At 39.8% G+C, this 18,639-nt stretch overlaps 1 protein-coding gene and 3 non-coding genes across 5 annotated transcripts; 2 read left to right on the top strand and 2 right to left on the bottom strand.

Annotated features, from left to right (window-relative positions):
- Window positions 1-2,110: 2,110 nt before the first annotated feature.
- LOC109983414 (store-operated calcium entry regulator STIMATE) lies at window positions 2,111-18,616 on the bottom strand. Of its 2 annotated transcripts, XM_020633124.3 has the most exons (10): window positions 17,648-18,616; window positions 14,815-14,863; window positions 14,626-14,721; window positions 12,953-13,074; window positions 12,552-12,664; window positions 11,864-11,941; window positions 11,520-11,663; window positions 8,355-8,462; window positions 4,783-4,906; window positions 2,111-2,558 (listed from the first exon to the last, which is right to left on the bottom strand). In XM_020633124.3, the coding sequence occupies exons 1-10, from the start codon at window positions 17,871-17,873 to the stop codon at window positions 2,443-2,445; spliced, it is 1,176 nt and encodes a 391-aa protein (XP_020488780.1). In that variant the 5' UTR covers window positions 17,874-18,616; the 3' UTR covers window positions 2,111-2,442. The 2 variants fall into 2 exon arrangements, with proteins under 2 accessions (XP_020488780.1, XP_020488778.1); XM_020633122.3 differs by lacking the exons at window positions 8,355-8,462; window positions 11,520-11,663; window positions 11,864-11,941; ... (3 more) ...; window positions 14,815-14,863; window positions 17,648-18,616 and adding an exon at window positions 5,061-5,221.
- On the top strand, window positions 3,810-3,881 carry trnae-cuc (transfer RNA glutamic acid (anticodon CUC)). Its single transcript has one exon. It is a non-coding gene; the product is annotated as a tRNA-Glu (tRNA).
- trnar-acg (transfer RNA arginine (anticodon ACG)) lies at window positions 8,926-8,998 on the bottom strand. Its single transcript has one exon. It is a non-coding gene; the product is annotated as a tRNA-Arg (tRNA).
- trnae-cuc (transfer RNA glutamic acid (anticodon CUC)) lies at window positions 10,560-10,631 on the top strand. Its single transcript has one exon. It is a non-coding gene; the product is annotated as a tRNA-Glu (tRNA).
- Window positions 18,617-18,639: the final 23 nt, after the last annotated feature.

Genomic DNA, 18,639 nt, shown 5'->3' with positions numbered 1-18,639 from the left:
TTGTGTAAAAGTAGTTCTGCCAGTTACCACATGTGGGTGGACAAACATTGCTTCACTCCCTCCTTAGCGCACTCTTTCACACAGGAGCCTGTACTGCTTCACTTAACGTGTACTGTATGTTTGTGTCATTTCCCCCTTGCCAGGAAGCAAACAGTACAGCAGTGTAAGGAAATCAGAGAGACTACTGTATGTACTTTTAAGTCAAATTATCCAGACACACACACACTGATTACTGCTAGATTTGGCCAAGTGCATGTAGATGAATCGGGATATTGTGATGTTAAACTAGAGTGAGCTGGCTGGACCAAAAAGTGTTTTTGATAGTGCATCATCACAAGATAAACATTTCTATCTCAACATACATAAGGTGAAATCAACCAGATGACTTGTGCGTGGATATTAGGAGTTTTGCAACTGTGGACCTTGTGAACACACACAACTGTTTGTGCAACTTGTGCAACTCTGTTTACTTTTAGGTGAGTCATCTTCATCGTGTGGGACTGTGCTTGGCAGATGCAGTTTTAAGGGAAAGAGGAAAAAAATAAAAATGACCCACTGATTTTGAATCTGAATCCTTTATGCTTGTGTACCTTTAGGTCTGCAATATGTTAGGCTAGTTAAAGAAAGATTTAGTCAGATACTTTACCATGTTAAGTGCTTGTCTAATGACAGAGCTGGATTCTCATCAGGGGTTCAAAGATACAATTATAAGATGAGATCTGTGGATATGAAATGATTTGCTAAGGTAGTTGTCAATTTTATCAAGTACAATGTAAGCACAATATTCACACTGATACAATGAAGGCCTTGATGGAAATGAAAATAACAGCAGTTTTCCTCAAAGCTCAAACATTTCATTTTACTATTGCGTTGTCACTTAGGGGAAGCAGAAACAAGCTTTAACAGAGTCCTGACATTTGATCACCCTTAAGTTGATATATCAGCAATAAGAGGCCTTGATAGTGCCTCAAGGGAGTCATGTGTCTTGCATCTTGATGAATCTTAAGTTGTGTTCAGACAAAACCACAGATAATCATTTTACCTTTTCCCTATTGCTTAGCTTCAGCCACAGTGCTGATGATGGTTATTCAACCCAAAAAGTCAACATAATGTTTGGCTTAGTAGCCTACTGTAAGCAATGATTCACAAGCACGGCTATCTCCTCATTTAGGGGCTGCATCCTTCAGAGGGAACGTTTGACGACAAATTAAATCACATCAGCACATCAAAGCCTGTCCCATTTCGAAGGCTTCTTTAAATGCTTGAAACAAATGCGTCCTTCTTTTCCCGGCCAACAAAGGATCTATTTGGTGCATCCTTCGTGGCCCAACATACACAGAGATTCCTTGTCCAATAATACAAACAAGCTGGTGGACCCTAAATAAAGTAATACACTTTTTATATTATTGGGCCTTTTTGCCTTCATTGGACAGGTAAGGGGGGATGGCATGCAGCAAACAGCTGAGGTCAGATTCGAACCCACAGCCTCTGCAATGAGGACTACCTCTGTAGGCACATGGGGCACACAACATAACTGGTAGGCTATTCAGCACCCATAAAACACTTTTGAATGTAAGTTCATGGATTCCACTCAGTCCAATATCTACCAATACTAATGTTGTTGCTATAGGCGACAGAGGCGAGGCTTAGATATAAAAAGTTAAGGGTGGGAACAGCTGTTCATGCAAACAGGGAAACCAGCAGACTGTCTCATTTCAGTTTGGCCGGAACTGAGCCTATGAAGGCTGGGTCATTCGAAGGATGAAAGCCCTGAAAAGAGACACAGCTCATGTCTTAAGGATGGTTTGTGTGTGTCTGTGACACTGACTGAATGCACAACTCACCCTAAACTTATTTACAGTATAATCTTAAACCCAGTTGCATTATGTGTACATGGGACAGTATTGTTATTGTGAACATAACTTAGCACTTTATGTCGATCACTATCGCTGTGCAGTTGATTGATGGTCCAATTTGATTTTCTTGATGAGGTTACAACCAACAACTACTATTTACCAGTATGTGACAAGCAGACAAGTGTTCTTTTCAAACCCTAAGTATATATTCCTACAAATTGGTCCCGTTTGCAGTTTATTAACACACAACTACATTTAAGATATGTAAATTATTTTTTATTCAAAGAAATGTACAAAAAAGCAAACAGTCAAATGATTAAACAATATTTTTAACACTGACACAGAAATGTCACTCTTCATTTACAGCTGCATAATCCAAACCTGCATCTATATCCAAGTTTAGTGTACTGTGCAATATACAAATGACAAAGACTGCTTACATAGCAGATGATGTCCACCGACAGTGCTGGCACTCACTTAAACATTACTTCTTAAAACACTTTTTTTTGTAATCAATGTGCAGATTCAGCTTTGACTGAGAAACATTCACACTTCAGGGTGTGTTATTTCTTCCTGCAGTGTGTGTCTATTTGCTGAACACACTGCCACCAGGAGCTTTGGGAGCAGCAGGCTTGCTCAGGGCTGTCTCCGTCCCTGACCTCACACCGCTGAAAACAGACGGAGCCGTTTTACCCATACGCTCTAAACAAAGAGAAAAACACACATGTATCATTAGAGAAACAGATGCTTAAACCAGGTGACTGCTCATCCTGAAAAGGTAAGGAATTCCCCTCAGGTGTCTTTAAGGGAAGAATGAAAATGAGAATGAGAACAAAAATGTCTTTAGTTTAATGTGTAAAACTGGCTCTCGCCTGGTTCCCAGTTGAAGAATTAGAAACAGTAAACACAGCTTTCAGCTCATCTAATCATCCAACTGATTAATGTTTTCATGTTTTGAGGAATACACAAGAAATCAAATGGCAAAATAATCTGAAGAACACTGTTGCCAAATATTAGGCAGTCATTTATGGCATTTAATTTGGAGTCCTATCAAACACAAACAAGATAGATTTTTAGGCAAACATTTGTGTGTGTGGACAGCTAAAGTTAAAGGGTCAAAAACCAAACCCAAGGTCTGGATTTTTCTGCTGCCAAACAGTATGTGGGTCATAAAAGTGAAGCACTTGTATAAGCTTCTGAAGCAAGAGGGACATAAAAAATGCAGCAGCTGATTTTTTTTTATGCATTAAGTTTTTAAAAAGAGATTGTAAAAAACATATGGGTAACTTGTAGTTTGCTGCTGAATTGTATTTAGATTATTAGGGGGATATAAAAAAAAAAAGGTGTATCCAGCTGCATTTGTTCTAACAAACCCACAAGCATTAAAACAGCAACATAAACCCTTACCCAACAATGGTATTGGCTGTTTAAATAGGCCACCGTGTCTTATATTTAGATTATGTAGGATAGGACTATGTAATAACCAAATGATAAAAGTAGGCTAAATAAAAACAAAAACAAAAATATCTATCCATGGTAGTATTGTTATGACAGAATTAAGTTGTTGTAGCTTGCTTAAGTGGGCATAAAATATTTCAATATGGCCAGGCCTACAGCTGTTAGTCACACTTAGAACACCTGGCTAAATGTCGCACACAGCTGGACTGCCATATAAGGCCTAAAGCTACTTAACTGAAATGCATTAATTCTGCAATGACTCAATAACACTATTTCATGTTCATAAAATGTTCGTGTTTTTACCGTAGAATTATAAACACGTTTCGCTGCGGGTTCCTGCTTTGATGTAATAAAAATACAACAACTTTATTTCTATAGGCTCGCTCTTAAACAAGTTTACTTGTCATTGGACCGTAAGCTCCATTAACCAGTACAGTGTAACTTTGTACAAATTAATATTTCAAAAATATTTCACTCTACAAATTTACGCAACTTTCCCTGGTGGTCTAGTGGTTAGGATTCGGCGCTCTCACCGCCGCGGCCCGGGTTCGATTCCCGGTCAGGGAACTTCTTTTAGTGTGGATAATGTCTTAATACTGGGTTTTCTTCACTAACCTCTCTCAAAGGGATCCGTGTGATTCTGCAACACCAATGCCGGACATGTTTGGACTAGAGGTAAACGATTCAGCATCACCTCAGTGGATTAAGAGTATAAAATTACCTATTATACATAAAGTAATTATTTATGAATGGGAAACAATTGGATAGGCTGCCTTTAATACATTTCTGTTTGTATAATAATTTCCAGTATCCTGATTCCGTTTGTGCAATTTATTTTTTCATACATACATATTTAATGTATTTATTGTTAATTTATTATTATTCATATAGGTCTATATACCAACTTTTTTTCTCTTTGTGAAGGAGGCAAAATAACTTAGTAGGCTATCTATGCTTTAACCACCATTAATATCAAATTATTCAATGACAAAGCAAAGCAAAGCAAATAAGCAAATAAAACATCAAAGAAAATAATGTTTATTTGGGTATAATTATTGTGTATGCCTATCTCACTGCCACGGGGTAGATGTCAGGTGAGGGACACTTAACAGCACGCTGCAGGATCATCTTTCAAAAAACTGTCCATGCTAGGGATGTATTGTGAGTTGCAGATTAGACATTTAAAAGAAAGCAGCGAGAAGACACCGCTTACACATTTAGGACTAGATCAGTATAGAGAAAGGATTTACTCTTTGCTCACAGGGGGGCCAAAGGGACATAACATTTTTTTTTATTTTAAAGCTTTTTATAAGGTCTTTCAGGTCTACAGGCCAAGCAGGAATAAAATACACCATTTCTTAAATCCAGAAAAGTAACAATTGTACATAAGGAAAGGCAATAAAAACGAAAGTCCCAGACATTTTACACACTTCTGTTTCAGGGTCAGTTAATAAAAGCCTTTACTTACCACACTCCACCATGACCTCATAGGTCTTACTCTTGACCTCGCCCTTTAGTCCGAGTTTACTGCGCGCTCCTTTCAGGTCCTCCTCCTTCATTGGGGGACGCTTCTTTTTCTTTACCTCGCCTGGCTGGGGTGAAGTGCAGTGAACAAGGATGATTATTGTATGTGTTAGGGGTGAAAATAAGGAAAATAAAGGTTGTATAAAACTGCTGTTACACCTATGCACTATGTTAAATCTCTGTAAATAACCAACACAGCACATTTAGGCGAGTGTAACTTACCTGGGACATGATAAGTGAAGTTTATGTCCTGATTCCACAAACACTTCCACTGGTTGTTTTTCCTGGTTTGTTTTTTCTTGTGTTGTTGCTTTCACTCTTAGCAAGAGTGGCGTTATATATCCTGATCCAGACCCAGTGAGTCACTCAGACCCCTACCCTCTGTTCCACTCTGCCTGTTGTCAGTGTGTATTATTAGGTGTGACGTGAGGGGTGGTACGGCTGGTATGGGACTTCCATCTTTTACCGTAAGCTTACAGGCCAACAGCTGCTAATTCCAGACACAACACAAGGATCCTCCTTTTAAAATGATGATTAAGGACCTCGCCCTTCATGGGAAGTCAAGAGTATACACCACCTCGAAACACCTCCATGGTAAAACTTGATTTAAGTCTAAGGGAATGTCTTTTTGGGGTCTTGTAAAAATCATTTCCTGACCGTTTACAAACGACACAACATGATGATGCCAGAACCAAAGAAAGAGCTAAAAACTATCCCACTATCCTGTATGAGATACTCTTATGAGTAAAAGCAAAAGAAAGTCTTGTGGTCAAATCAAAACAACATTACCCCAAAAGATCCTTTATCAATGGGCAGAGTGATATAAACATACATTTACTAATAGCAAAAATCACCTATAAAGCATATACAGATAAATAACAGCTGGTTTACAGGTTAGTTTTAGAAAGTCGAGAGCTGAAATGTATCAATGTCTTTAAAAAATCGTTTTTAATTTCTCCAGACGACATGGTGCAAAGCAGAGTCAACAACAGACCTGACATCAGACTCTGAAATGAAGGTGTTAACGGTGACGCTGGACAAACTGACTCATTACTTTAAAAAGACAAAGTCAGCCACACTGAGAGAATCTCAAAGTATACTTGCTCATTTGAGTAGCTCTGTAGCTTAACTTTCAGTGTAATATGAGTTACACTGTTTGTACTGTATGACATTCTGTCTCACAATATGTTTGTGCATGTGCTTACTAGGCCTTTCAAAGTTCAGGGTGTAGTTAGATAACATCTATGGATGTGTTTACCTTCTCTAACTGGTTAAATATCCCTTTTATGGTATTAACAACCTGTTCTTGGAGCTCCATCAGTGGCTTTTAAAACCTGGACACTAAAGAGCCACAACAATGAGTCACGCATAGAAAATTGCCATGTGTGTATTAACCCAGACATGATGCGCCGAGATGACTCCTAACCCTAAAATGTAATTTTTTAAGTATAAATAACAGGTAGGAATCTGTTGTATCTGTATTGGGTTACATAGCTCTGAGGCCTCAAATATCAAATGAACTCTCCTTAAATATGCGGTTAGCGCTGCTGTAAATGGTGAAAGCAACGTATTTAGCATTTCCTTTTACTGAAAACCAAAATCCATTTGATTTTACACAAAATGTATACATCCCTGTCATTAGTGGTCAGAATCCGTGCTCTTCACTCAGCAGCCCAGGTTTGATTCCTGGTCAGGGATCACTTACCGCAGACACTTAGGGTAAGTCCTAATGTATAAATACAATAGTGAAGCTTTGGATAGGAATAATAGATCTGAGAGATTGTAGTGTATCACATCCTTTATTGGAAAAGCCAAATAATTATAATTTACCTCCATAATTTGTATTTATCTAGTTTAACTTTGCATACTAAAAGCCCTCTTTGTCCTGCTTAAGCTGAGATGTAACATACATTTTTGCAGCCAAATTCCCTGCTTTCCTCCTTTCAAATGCAGTCATTTATTCCTTACCAACATGCCAAAACATTATAATGAAATCATCACCAGGTCCATAATCAACTCAGTTTATGTCACTCCGCATTTACTCAAAAGAAGACCAACAGTCGCACATATTAATCACACGTGAACACATGCATCAATCAGACCACGCTGCATTCAGGTGTGTATATATACACACACACACACACACACACACACACACACACACACACACACACACTTGTGCACGTACACACACACACTTTCTCCCAACTGTCTGGTCCACAGTCACTTAACAGTTTAGAGGTCTATGCAGGTCACATTCTTAACATCAGAGCCTGCTGAATGCTGCATCATGCCTGAAAATCTGGAGCTCTGGATAAAAAGAAAACAAACAAACAAAACCTACATGAACCACAAACACAAAAAACACTTGCTGGTCATTTAACTCAGGCACATTATTGTTACAACAATAATAACACACAAGAACAAAAGGAAAGACAAAAGTAGTGATAAATGAGAAATTGTGCAAGAAATGTTTCTCATATCCACTCTCCCTCTTGGAGTGAAGGAATCAAGAACACTTTTGGAAAAAGCATAGTCTCCTTTTTGGCCCAAACATAACACTCAAAACTTATATATAAAACAAACTAACTACCTCATTGGGACAGAAGACATTAAAAGACAAAGAACCAACAATTGGAAAGTATCAGTAAACCATTACAGAGAAACCCAGACTGCTGTCTTGTGCTGACAAACAACCCTTGTTGAGCTGATATCAGAGGTTGAAGCAGTGCGGTGCTTGCAGTCCTATAGGTTTTTTAACATTGAGAGCACTCTGCCAGAAGATAACAATGGAAGGTTGTAGCAAGCATTAATGTGCTCCCATAGACATGAGTAACATTACATACAAGATATGAAGTAGGAACATGTGTCACTGTGCTGGGAAGGGTTGAGAGTTGCATCAACACTGATGTAATGCTGCTCTAAACAGTACACACCCTTACAACAACCCAAATACACACACTGTCTTCTATAAGAGAAAAACACAGGACAAATTCACGTGGAATCTCAAGTGGAAATACAATCACTTTAAAAAGAAATGTTAGGAGGTTCAACACCTTGAACCGTTTTTTTTTTTTTTGCACCTACACACTGTGTTCAGGCCAAACGGTATGTTACCAGTGTTAAGGTTTTCATGTTACACCTGCATAAGTTTTTCACGAGATAATGTTTGATAATGGGACAAGATTTCCTACTGTCTTTAAACATAACACTCGCCTCATGAGTGCCAAGTTGAAATCCAACAGTGTTCTGAGGTACCTGGTGAACTGCAAAAAAAAAAAAGTTGTCCCGGTGTGTTAAAGTAAATCCCTAGTCTTGTCAGTTCGAGCAGGGGTCCTCCAGGAGTCAGAAGTAAAGGGAATTCAGTAACAGTATTCTCTGCTTTCATCGAAAGGCATCCTAATGTTGAACGACAGAGACAGTATCTATGGAGGTACAGGGAAACTTTTTGCTGGCCTGTGACAAGCTACCAGAGGAAGTTTATTGTAGCAGTGTAGCTAGGCACACGGGTCAAACAGGGATCCCCATTCGAAGCTTCTTCTTCTTGACTGTCTTCAGGCCAGTGAGCCGTCGCACGTCATCCTCATCTGACTCATCCATTTCATCATCGGCTGAAAAAAGGATCTGAAAACAGGATAGAGGGACAGAAAAATATTAGGCTGATTTGGATGAGTAGAAGGGAAAGTTCACAGTTAAACTGTGAAATATTCTGGGGAGTTAGTCAAAATATTTGTGACATGAATAACTGTCAGGTACTTCCTGACCCAGACTGGATAGAAGCAGCAGCTTTACACAGAAACTGTGCTACTGCACTGAGGGATTTACTACTCCTCAAACAAGTACAAAGTAAAAGAATACACAATACACAGTGAATGTTAAATTAAATGTGTTAATTGATGTCTATAGTTGTCTTGTGTTTTTGAATGTGAGGGATTTAGAACCTTTTACTAAGTTGGTATGTGAAACTTACATGATGGCCAGATGTTTCCTCAAAAAAAATACTGACAGGGGGGGTCATTTATGATATTCTACATACAGTCCTGCTTCAGTTTAACCAAAGTAAATGGCAAAGCATGAAAAAGTGAGACGAGCCAGCCAGGAGTCGAACCTAGAATCTTCTGATCCGTAGTCAGACGCGTTATCCATTGCGCCACTGGCCCGCTGCATGTACTCTCTGCAGCTCAATGAATAAACGGTTGAGCAGAGCTTAGCCCTTCCCCCACAGTTCAGCGTTCTGCTGAAAGCATGTGCTCTGAGGCGAGCTGCAGCAGCATGCGGCCAGAAAGTGAAACCAAGCATGACTCAGGCTTTTGTCTGCAACTCTTTGACCATTCAAAAGCTGAAATGCCTCATAAGACAGCTTTACTTTACAGATAAGCTGCTAAAAACCCTACACCTGCATACCTGATTACATCTTTATGACTTCTGTCTGGCCTTATCTCCTGATCTCTGGTTCACTATCCCTCCACAGGAAGACCCATATGTCATGTTCTTCTGTCACCTCAGCCTGTTCTACAGCACTTCAAAAAAGGGAAGTGAAGTACGTTTGAGTTTGACATCAACATCAGTTTAACAAACGGGGAGACAATTCATGACCAGTTGCTCCTGAATTAATCAAGTATATATTGATTATATATTATATTCTTTTCACCATTTATATTGACTACATTTTGATCATTTTCTTGATCATTGAAAGGACATAAAATAAGAGAGTAAAATAGTTACAATTTATATTTTTGGGGGTTTTGTCCTGGGTTTGATCTTTGATTTAAAGGAGATCGTCTAAAGGTTAAGAGCCTGCAATCGGATTTCATTTGAGTTATGAGCTCTTCCCACAAACATGAATAAGTTAAAACTGACAGAAGACAAGCCTGGCTGAAGCTTGTTGCCTTGGTGATGAATCTAGGAATGTATTTGCCTGTGCACAACAGATTTTGGATAATTAATTGATTGATTTAGTTGACTATGCTTTCAGGTTGTAATGAAATGGGCATTGTTGAGTTTCTGCCTCCGAAAATGTAACTTCTCATATCGGCCACTAGATGTCCCAGCTCCATGACGGTCTAGTGCTCAGGATTCAGCACTTTCTCGACCAGGGTTCAGATCCTGGTTATGGAACACACTCAATGGGTATAATAAGTGTACGTCATAGTGTTTTAAACTTCTGTAGCTGAACTGATTTATGCAGACTCAAAATCTATCGGACAAATGATCCTGGTATTCTAATAGTTAGGATTCACTCACTGCCATTTGTTGAACAATCAAGTAACCTGAAGGACCTAGTGCAAAAGTCATCAGAATGAGTGTTTACAAAAGAAGACATTTGTTGAAGGGATTGCGAGAGAAGATTTGGTTCAGAATATGCAAAATGATTCAGTGGGTGCATCCTATTAAAAAAAAAGGAAAATGTCTGAACAGCTCTTACTGTGTCCTTTTTTAGAGTAAATGACGCATGAAGTATGACATTAATAACGAAACAAGAAAGATCTGCGATCCAAAACAGTTGGTATGGTAAAAGTCTTATTTATACAGTGTGATGGTGTCTTAACATTCGCCTGTCGTTGATGGAAGTTCAAACTATTACTGCATTTGCTTTTGAGTTGCTAATAACGTACGATGTCTGTCGGTTCTAAATGACAACCAACAGCTGGGCTCCACCAGCCCTACTCGAGGCAGTTTGTGTAAGAGTTTCGACACCGCATACTGTTACAAAGACAGCTGTCCCTGGTGGTCTAGTGGTTAGGATTCGGCGCTCTCACCGCCGCGGCCCGGGTTTGATTCCCGGTCAGGGAACACCGTTTATGAAATTGTCTTTATCAGACATCTTGTAGTGTTACAGAATTCAGGAGCTTCTTACATGTAAACAACAAACCAAATTGCTGTAAGAAATCATGGGCCTGTCTCTTTAAATAGGTTTGCCGGTAAATGCGTTGAAAATGTGCTTTTAACAGACTGCTGTAATGACATGTGGATGAATAACTGGTATGTGGTGTGTGTGGAGCAGAGCTCTGCGTTGGGCTCATCTGTTTACAAGCTTGTTAGGTAACTGGGAAACCATATTATAGACAACACTAGCAAAGGCTACTCAGACTGAGGGTGTGCTGGATAAGTACCAAGTCAGTTTGTCCATAAAAAGATGCCAATCAGAGCTGGAGACCAGAAAGAGCTAACGGCCAACCGATTATGTCATACTGGGATTCATTTCAAAGTGGACCAAAGGCAGAGACAAGAGACACTGTGTGGAACTTCTGTGTAGATGAACATGCACTGTGTCTGCGTCAGTAAATAAATCGGATTCCCTACAACTTTGAAGTGTTTGGGATTTTCTGCCACATAAGCTTGAATCAGTCCAGACAGTCTGAGAGGACTACTCTGTATTTTCGTAGGTCTTTCATGCTGTAAGTGTGTGTCAAGTCGTCTTTACAAACAGGAGACATTGTATGGGTTTGCACACAGAACAACGAGTTCCCAAAATATTTCTCTAAGTTAAAAAAGAACTAAAAATGTAAATTTAGTGAAATGATTGAAAATAAAATGAATATGGAAAGGAGAAAAACATCAATATTACATTTGATCACAAACTTTTGAATGGTTTTAAGGAAACAATCAGACATTGATAAGCTGATCTTCCTTTCTTATCCCTTGTGTGTCTTACAGGTGGGTAACAGCAGTGAGTCTTACCTCCGATTCGGAATCATCATGGGACAGAGCTCGTCTGTAGCGCACCTTGCTGTTCCCCCGCGAGTCCTCCTCTCTTTCCTCTAGTTTTGCTTTTGTCCTGTGCTTCTTCATCAGAAAATTATCTACTACCCAGAACATGAGAGCCTGCAAATCAGGAGATACAAGTAATATTTTAAATAAGTCACCAAATCCGAGGAGATCTTTCATTTCTTTTAGACACATAACACAACTATACAACACAACATAACTATAGTATGGACAGAGGGGATGATTTAGGAATGACAAAAATCTCACTGGATACATGAAATTAGAGAGCAAAGAAAAAACAGTGACAGCAGACTTACGTTAACGAAGAATGGGACGATGAGCATTACGATGGCCAGTTCCAGGGCAGGATTCTGTATGGGGTTTAGGAGTGCCAGCTGCAACACAAGCACAAACACATACCACATATACACACAAGAGCAGACATCAGCATACAAAGAAGCAACACAGACGGCACACCAAGTCTTTAGACTAGCAGCTTCAAAAATCTGCGAGGGCAGTAAGACCCTATTAAACAGGAAGTGGGCTCTGACAGAAACTAACAAACAACATCAGAAAGAGTAATCATTGGTACTCTTCTACAGATGTGATGATTTCAGATTTTCGAAAGCTGTGTCATGAAGAAATTCTGATTCTGTTGTTTGCTAGATAAGTTGTTGTAAATGAAAGCTTTGTGGTAACACAAACATGGTTTGGTTTTTTAAATGATCCTCTGCATCCACAACAAGCCAACACAGAACCTGCCAATATTTTCAAATGGCAACAAAACAAAACAAATACTGGAGGGGACTGGAGACGTATGGGGAGTGAGATGCAGGCTGCTATGTTTTTTTAATATTTTCAAATACTAGGTTAATCATTGCTGCAAAAGGGTTTTGAAATACTTTACATTTTAAGAATTCAACTCAAGGAAAAAAAACAACAACAACATAACAATGACAATAATTGAATTGGATATGTTGTGAATGGTCAATCTTTTCTTCTGACCTGCTTCCACTGGGGTATGAGGAGGACGAGCATGATGAGGACCTTCTCAAACATCATGATGAGGATGTAGAGGATACACTGGCCCAACCACGCTGTGCAATGCACTGGCTCTCCTGGACACACACACACACACACACACACACACACACGCACACGCACAATGAGAGGAATAATTTGGTTTAAAAAAAGCTGAAGTATTCAGTTATGTAAGTACAGAACATTATTTGATTTCACTGCCTCAGAGTAACACAAACAGGTTTGGGGACAAAAGAGTGAACAGGCAGCGTTAGAAATTACATTGTAGCTGTTCTGAGGGCAGTTACTGCCCTCTATTGGGCATTACAGGTATTTCATGACTATCCTGAACTCTCACTTTACCAACTCACACACATAGTCCTCACCATATTCTCCAAATCGTAGAGACTCCCACTGCCTCCACTCTACAATTACACTGACGGCTCTCACCCCAGCATAGATGATCAGCATACCCAGAGAAGCATCCAACAGGAAGTTAATGAGGTATCTGAGAGAGAAAGACAAGGGGATGTTATTTGAAACTGCACTTAGAGCTTCCTTTCATTGTCACATACTGTATTTTTTGGCAATCTTTTAGCAACATGATAATAATAATAATAACTTTATTTATATAGCACCTTTTAAAAACACAGGTTTACAAAGTGCTTTGACGAACAGCAAGAACAAAGCAAACTAAACCAAACACAGAAAAACATTAACAACAGTAAGAATATAACAGATGCAAAATACCAAAAATAATTAAAAACAATTCAACAGAAAAGAACCCAAAGTGCACGATACACAACCAGACATATATAACCCAACCATCATAAGAACCATCATAAGAACCCAGGAACACAAGAACCCAACAACATGAGCTGAGACCAAGAGGACCAAAGATTTAAAAAGATGTAAGAAACTAAGAGATAAAAGCAAATAAAAAGCAATGAGAAGGTAAGCGCAGTAAAAGAAATAAAAACAAGTGGTTAAAGGATCAAAAAACCCAAAACTATAATATAAATAAAAATAAAAATTAACTATAAATACGAAACATAAATAGACAAAGTAAGTAAGATAAGAAATTACCAAGTTAAAACACAAGAGGAGATTAAGATATGAGCATAAATACGAGATAAGACCATAAATAAAAGAAGAAGATAAAAATAGTAAAACCAGTAAGAGAAGACATTAAGAAGACGACATCACATAAAAGCAAGTCTGTAAAAGTATGTTTTAAGAAGGGATTTAAAGGAATTGAGGGAGTCTGCGAGTCTTATCTCCTCAGGGAGGTCGTTCCAAAGTCGAGGGGCCCTGACTGAAAAGGCCCGGTCACCTTTAGTTTTAAGTCTCGACTTTGGAACGACCAGGAGGCTCCCACCCGAGGATCTAAGACTGCGGGCTGGCTCATATGGTGTCAGTAGCTCTGTTATATAGCTTGGAGCCAGCCCCGTCCGTGCTTTAAAAGTAATGAGTAAAATCTTAAAATCGATTCTAGAACGTACAGGAAGCCAGTGTAATGAAGCTAAAATTGGAGTGATGTGATGTCGTCTGTTACAACCAGTAAGAAGCCTAGCTGCTGCATTTTGGACCGGCTGGAGGCGAGACAGTGACTTATTTGTGATTCCGGAAAAGAGGGAGTTACAGTAGTCAAGTCGGGAGAAGATGAGGGCGTGGATGATCTTTTCAAGGTCTCGTTGGGTTAGGATTGTTTTAATTTTGGAGATGGTGCGTAGATGGAAGAAGCTTGATCGGACAACTGTTTTGATATGGGATTCAAAGGTGAGATTGCAATCGAATGTTACTCCTAGATTTCTGGCGGTGGGTTGGACATTGGTGAATAAGGGACCGAGGCTGCTCTTTGAGATATGAGTGGTGTTTGGCGGGTTGAATACTATGATTTCAGATTTAGAATTGTTCAGTTGGAGAAAGTTTTGCGCCATCCAGCAGTTGATATCGTTTAGGCAGTTTCTGACAGCAGCTAGGCTCCTAGGGTCCTCAGGTCTCAAAGGAAGGTATATCTGTGTGTCGATAACAACAGATAAAGAAAAGATTGACTTACAATGAGCAGGGATCCTCCTCTGTGAGGTCCGACAGGTAGACATTAGCAAAGTGGATAAACAGCATCCCGATGGCCTGTTTTGAAGTGTCCAGGAACCTGCAGAGAAAAAGGACAGCTGATGAAGCGCTCCTGAGCGATTCACATTTGAGGCCTTTAAGTTATGAATTCAAGCCTGCTCAGTTGTTTTACCAGATCTTCCAGGGTCTCCGCTCGTGTTTCGGCTCCCTGAAGCGTTTCACTGTGGAGGAATGGGTGTGCAACAGAGATATTGAGATTTCAATGCACATCACTCACAAAGGGAGGAAAACAGAAACAACCTAACAGAATCACCTTTGCTTTAATTTAGCAAAGTCACAACCCTTCAGTTAGCTGTCAAAAGACCAATGAGCAATTTAAATATGGGTTATTTGTTTGTTTGTTTTGTTTGGTCCAACTGAAAAAATTGACTGCCTTGTACAGACACACTTGTAAATTTGAGCTCAAGAAATCTTCCTTTTGTGCAGTTGAACATGACATGAGTTGACTCACAAAGGAGACAAATGTTTTTTTCATTGAGCTATAAAGAGGATATTTGCCTTAAAGTGAGTGCTGGATCTGTTTGAATGACTTTTTTTTTTTTAAAGAAGAAAAGAGCAAAGACAACATGGTGTCACAGAGGAAATGGAAGAAGTTGTCATAACCATTAACTAAAACCTGCTAACACATGCAGCATGTGCTTTATAATGATTAATATGATAGCTGATTTTCAACTCATTGGTAAGTTCAGAGAGAGAAGCAAAACTTTCCTTTCAAAATGGCCAAAAAGCAGAAGAGGACAAGGTTCTAAATTCATTTGAAAGAGTCCAGATCTGCAGTAGCAACATGTTAACTAATACATTGGCATGCCAATGTGACAGCTACTCTGAGGTGTCTAAGTCATGTTTTTAATAGTGTGTGTAAAAGTACTTTAATGTGCTGTGCAGGAAGGCTAAACATTGAATGCAGTGACATGTCTAATACAAATAAAGCTCTTGCTGTTCACTACAATAGGCGACTTGTTTTCTATGAAACCACTACCATCTTCCTTTGACACAGAGTGACAGAAGAGAGCAGTTTTATCATGATTTCAGTGACTTACTTTTCTTCCATTAGACACAGACTAAATACATTTCTCAAAGCTGTATAAAGACTGTACAGAAATCACATTAAAGACTGACAAACATTATAGTGTTCAAACATTTTCCAGGCCTTCCATGCATTCATGTAGGCAAGTCATTTTGCGATTTGTGACCTCAGTTTTTGCTCTGAGCACAAGTGTGACTTCAGACTAAACGCACCCTGCTTGCAGCTGGGTGTGATGTGGATGCAGGCGGAGGCCTTGGCCTACTCCTTCTGCTCAAACTCAAACACTAAAATGCTGAACATTCCTCACTGCTTTGAGGCTGCTGGGACAAACAAAACAGAGGCTACTCTCATTAGGTCACACAGTTGTCAGCGCTGAGCCAGACATTAACTAAATGGAACCATTGCTTAACATTTACCAACCTTTTTCTTCCAGGCCCCCCCTTTGGCAGATTACAATATCTTCAACCCCCCACCACCACCATCCCCTCACTATTATACACATAAAAATATACCAATGTACACTCATCAAGGGTGTCGGCTAGCCTTGTGGTTACGTGGCGCGCCTCATGTACAGAGGCTGTAGTCCTTGTCGCAGCGACTGTTGGTACAAATCTGACCTCAGCCCTTTTGCTGAATGTCGTCCCCCAACCTCTCAGCATTTCCTGTCTCTCTACAGCTGTCCAGTCCAGTAAAGGCAAAAATGCCCCCCAAAATACAACTTAACTTTGCCAGTCCACTCCTTTTTAACAATGTCCTATATCTGAAGATTTTATCTCAAACATTGTCTCCAAAAAGAACAAAATAGCAACTTCAGAGTGACAACAAACTGAAAACTAACATACAGCTTTTAGACAGGAAACAATGGAAAGTGATACTGCAACATGAAACTTCAACATTTTCAAGACGCAACAACAGTCACTGCTATAAAACTCACTCTCCGAAGATGAACCTCTTCCTAACAATATAAAAACAGATGAAAAACTTGTTTTTAGGAATCATGCTTCCAGTCTTAATTTCCAGGCAATAATTTCAATGACGAGTTTGGGCTTGTTTTGTGCTACAGAATCTTCTCTGGAGTGCAGCTGTGAGACTAGTAACTCTAATTTCATTTTCAATGTCCAGCTTTGTATTTTGTGTTCAATTGAGAGTCAACTGCAGGAAAACATCTCTCACACAGGTAGGATGTGGCAAAAGGAAAGAGTGTGGCTTTCTTCACAGTTCACACTGTTGTATACAGGTGAAGCCGAGTGCGGGATATGACTAGTCATATTTTCTTGTCTCTGTTTATATAGTTGTGATGTCTAGTGTAGATTAATTCCTTCCTCCAAAAAAATCCATGTGCTTGTAGCAAAATGGTGTGCATTGTTTTATATTTAGTCTTGCAGCGGTGGATTATCATCACAGTATAGCATTTGTAAAGTATGGTGCACACGTTGCAGATAAGGTGTTATTTAGTCCATTTAGAGAGATTTTGTTTTGTAATGTAAAGCAGCTGCATGTTATATTTAGTAACTGTTGAACCTGATGGCATTTGATGCAGTTTGCCTAAATGCCCATAACACATAATTAATGTAAACAGACTTCTACAGTGCAAAAACTCCCCTTTCTTTATGACATTGTGTTTGCCGGGAAATGAAGAGAGTAAGCAGCTTTTATTAATGCCACCATGAGCTACTTCAACAAGAGAATAAGTCAGCAGCTGTACGGTAACAATGAATTAAGTTTTACAAGAGATATAGACAGCCTTTTGTTTTTTCTTCTTATTTGTCTTTGCCTGTTATCGTCCCAGACGTGAGCATCCCAGCTGGGATCAATTTGACATCTGATTAACCAAGTGATGCTATTGGATGAGAGTCTGGGTCCATCACTAGCTGGGGGTCAGATATCAGACAAAAAGCAGACTTTGAGCCATACTTACACATCAGCGTGCTGAAAGCCACCACAGCGAGGAGACCTTGCAGGAAAATCCCAAACGAGTCCATCAAGGCACCATTCTCGCACCCTCTGGTATCAGTACCTGGTGTCGTGCTGGAGGGGGCCGACGTGTTGGTGAGGGGCACAGCTTGCAGCCCTGCTCCTCCTGGACCTGCTAGTGCCATGTCAGCGAGCTGGGACGGCATGTTGACACCGCTTACAGCTTCCATTGGCCAGAAGAGCTGGTAGCTAATACAGCCGATAGCAGTAGCTTCTCACACAGACTTCACTATTCCTACCAAGCAGTTGCTGGTCAGCTAATCGATATGTTAAACCGAACAGTCTCCGGTGAAGGATGGTGGCATAGTCTCCCCTCAAAGCGCGGACTCATTCTCCTGCTTCAGGCACCCACACAGCCATAGCTGGTTTAGCACAAAAGAAGTGTTAACTCAATGAGATTAGTAGAAGTTCAGCTCAAGTATTGCACGGCTGTATCGGACTCGTTTGCGTACTTTAAAGTCGAGCTGTCACGTTAAAAATGAACCTGGTTAAGAAGGTCTGTGTAGCAGAAAGAAACATGTATTGCTCGAGCTGGAAGCTAACACTAGTGAAGACCACACCAGCTAAATGTGTTATACAGCTACTCAAAAAGACAAAACCAGTGTTTTAAAGTTATTTTCAGTATATTGTACATTGCAGGCAAATCACTGAGAACTTAAAATTACTCGGACAGACGAAGGTGCAGAGTTAAAAGGCGATCCAGCGGATGAGATGCTATTTACCTAGCTAGCATCCAAGCTAACTAGTCAGTTTATTAAGATAACATTAGGCTTATAAATGCGCAGGTTTCCGTTTAAACGTTGTAAACTGTGTGCAATAGTTTCTCTTAACTGTTAAACATGCAAAGGCGGCTCGTCCGTGTATAAAAGATGTACAAGATCTGCAGGTCACCGCTCGCGTCCATCCAGCTGCTTCGCTGCCCAACCGTGCCCACTC

This window comes from Labrus bergylta, chromosome 5 (genome assembly GCF_963930695.1).
Source record: "Labrus bergylta chromosome 5, fLabBer1.1, whole genome shotgun sequence".
In the NCBI taxonomy this organism is placed as follows: domain Eukaryota; kingdom Metazoa; phylum Chordata; class Actinopteri; order Labriformes; family Labridae; genus Labrus; species Labrus bergylta.
This window is presented reverse-complemented; position numbering and strand designations above follow the sequence as displayed.

Bases quoted from the DNA above. Each gene is read 5' to 3' on its own strand.
- LOC109983414 (XM_020633124.3), bottom strand. From the start codon at position 17,873: ATGGAAGCTGTAAGCGGTGTCAACATGCCGTCCCAGCTCGCTGACATG. The intron at 14,864-17,647 runs GTAAGTATGGCT...ATTCCTCCACAG, and splicing joins GGCTTTCAGCACGCTGATGT to TGAAACGCTTCAGGGAGCCG. The intron at 4,907-8,354 runs GTTTGACCCGTG...ACTTCACCCCAG, and splicing joins AGCTTCGAATGGGGATCCCT to CCAGGCGAGGTAAAGAAAAA.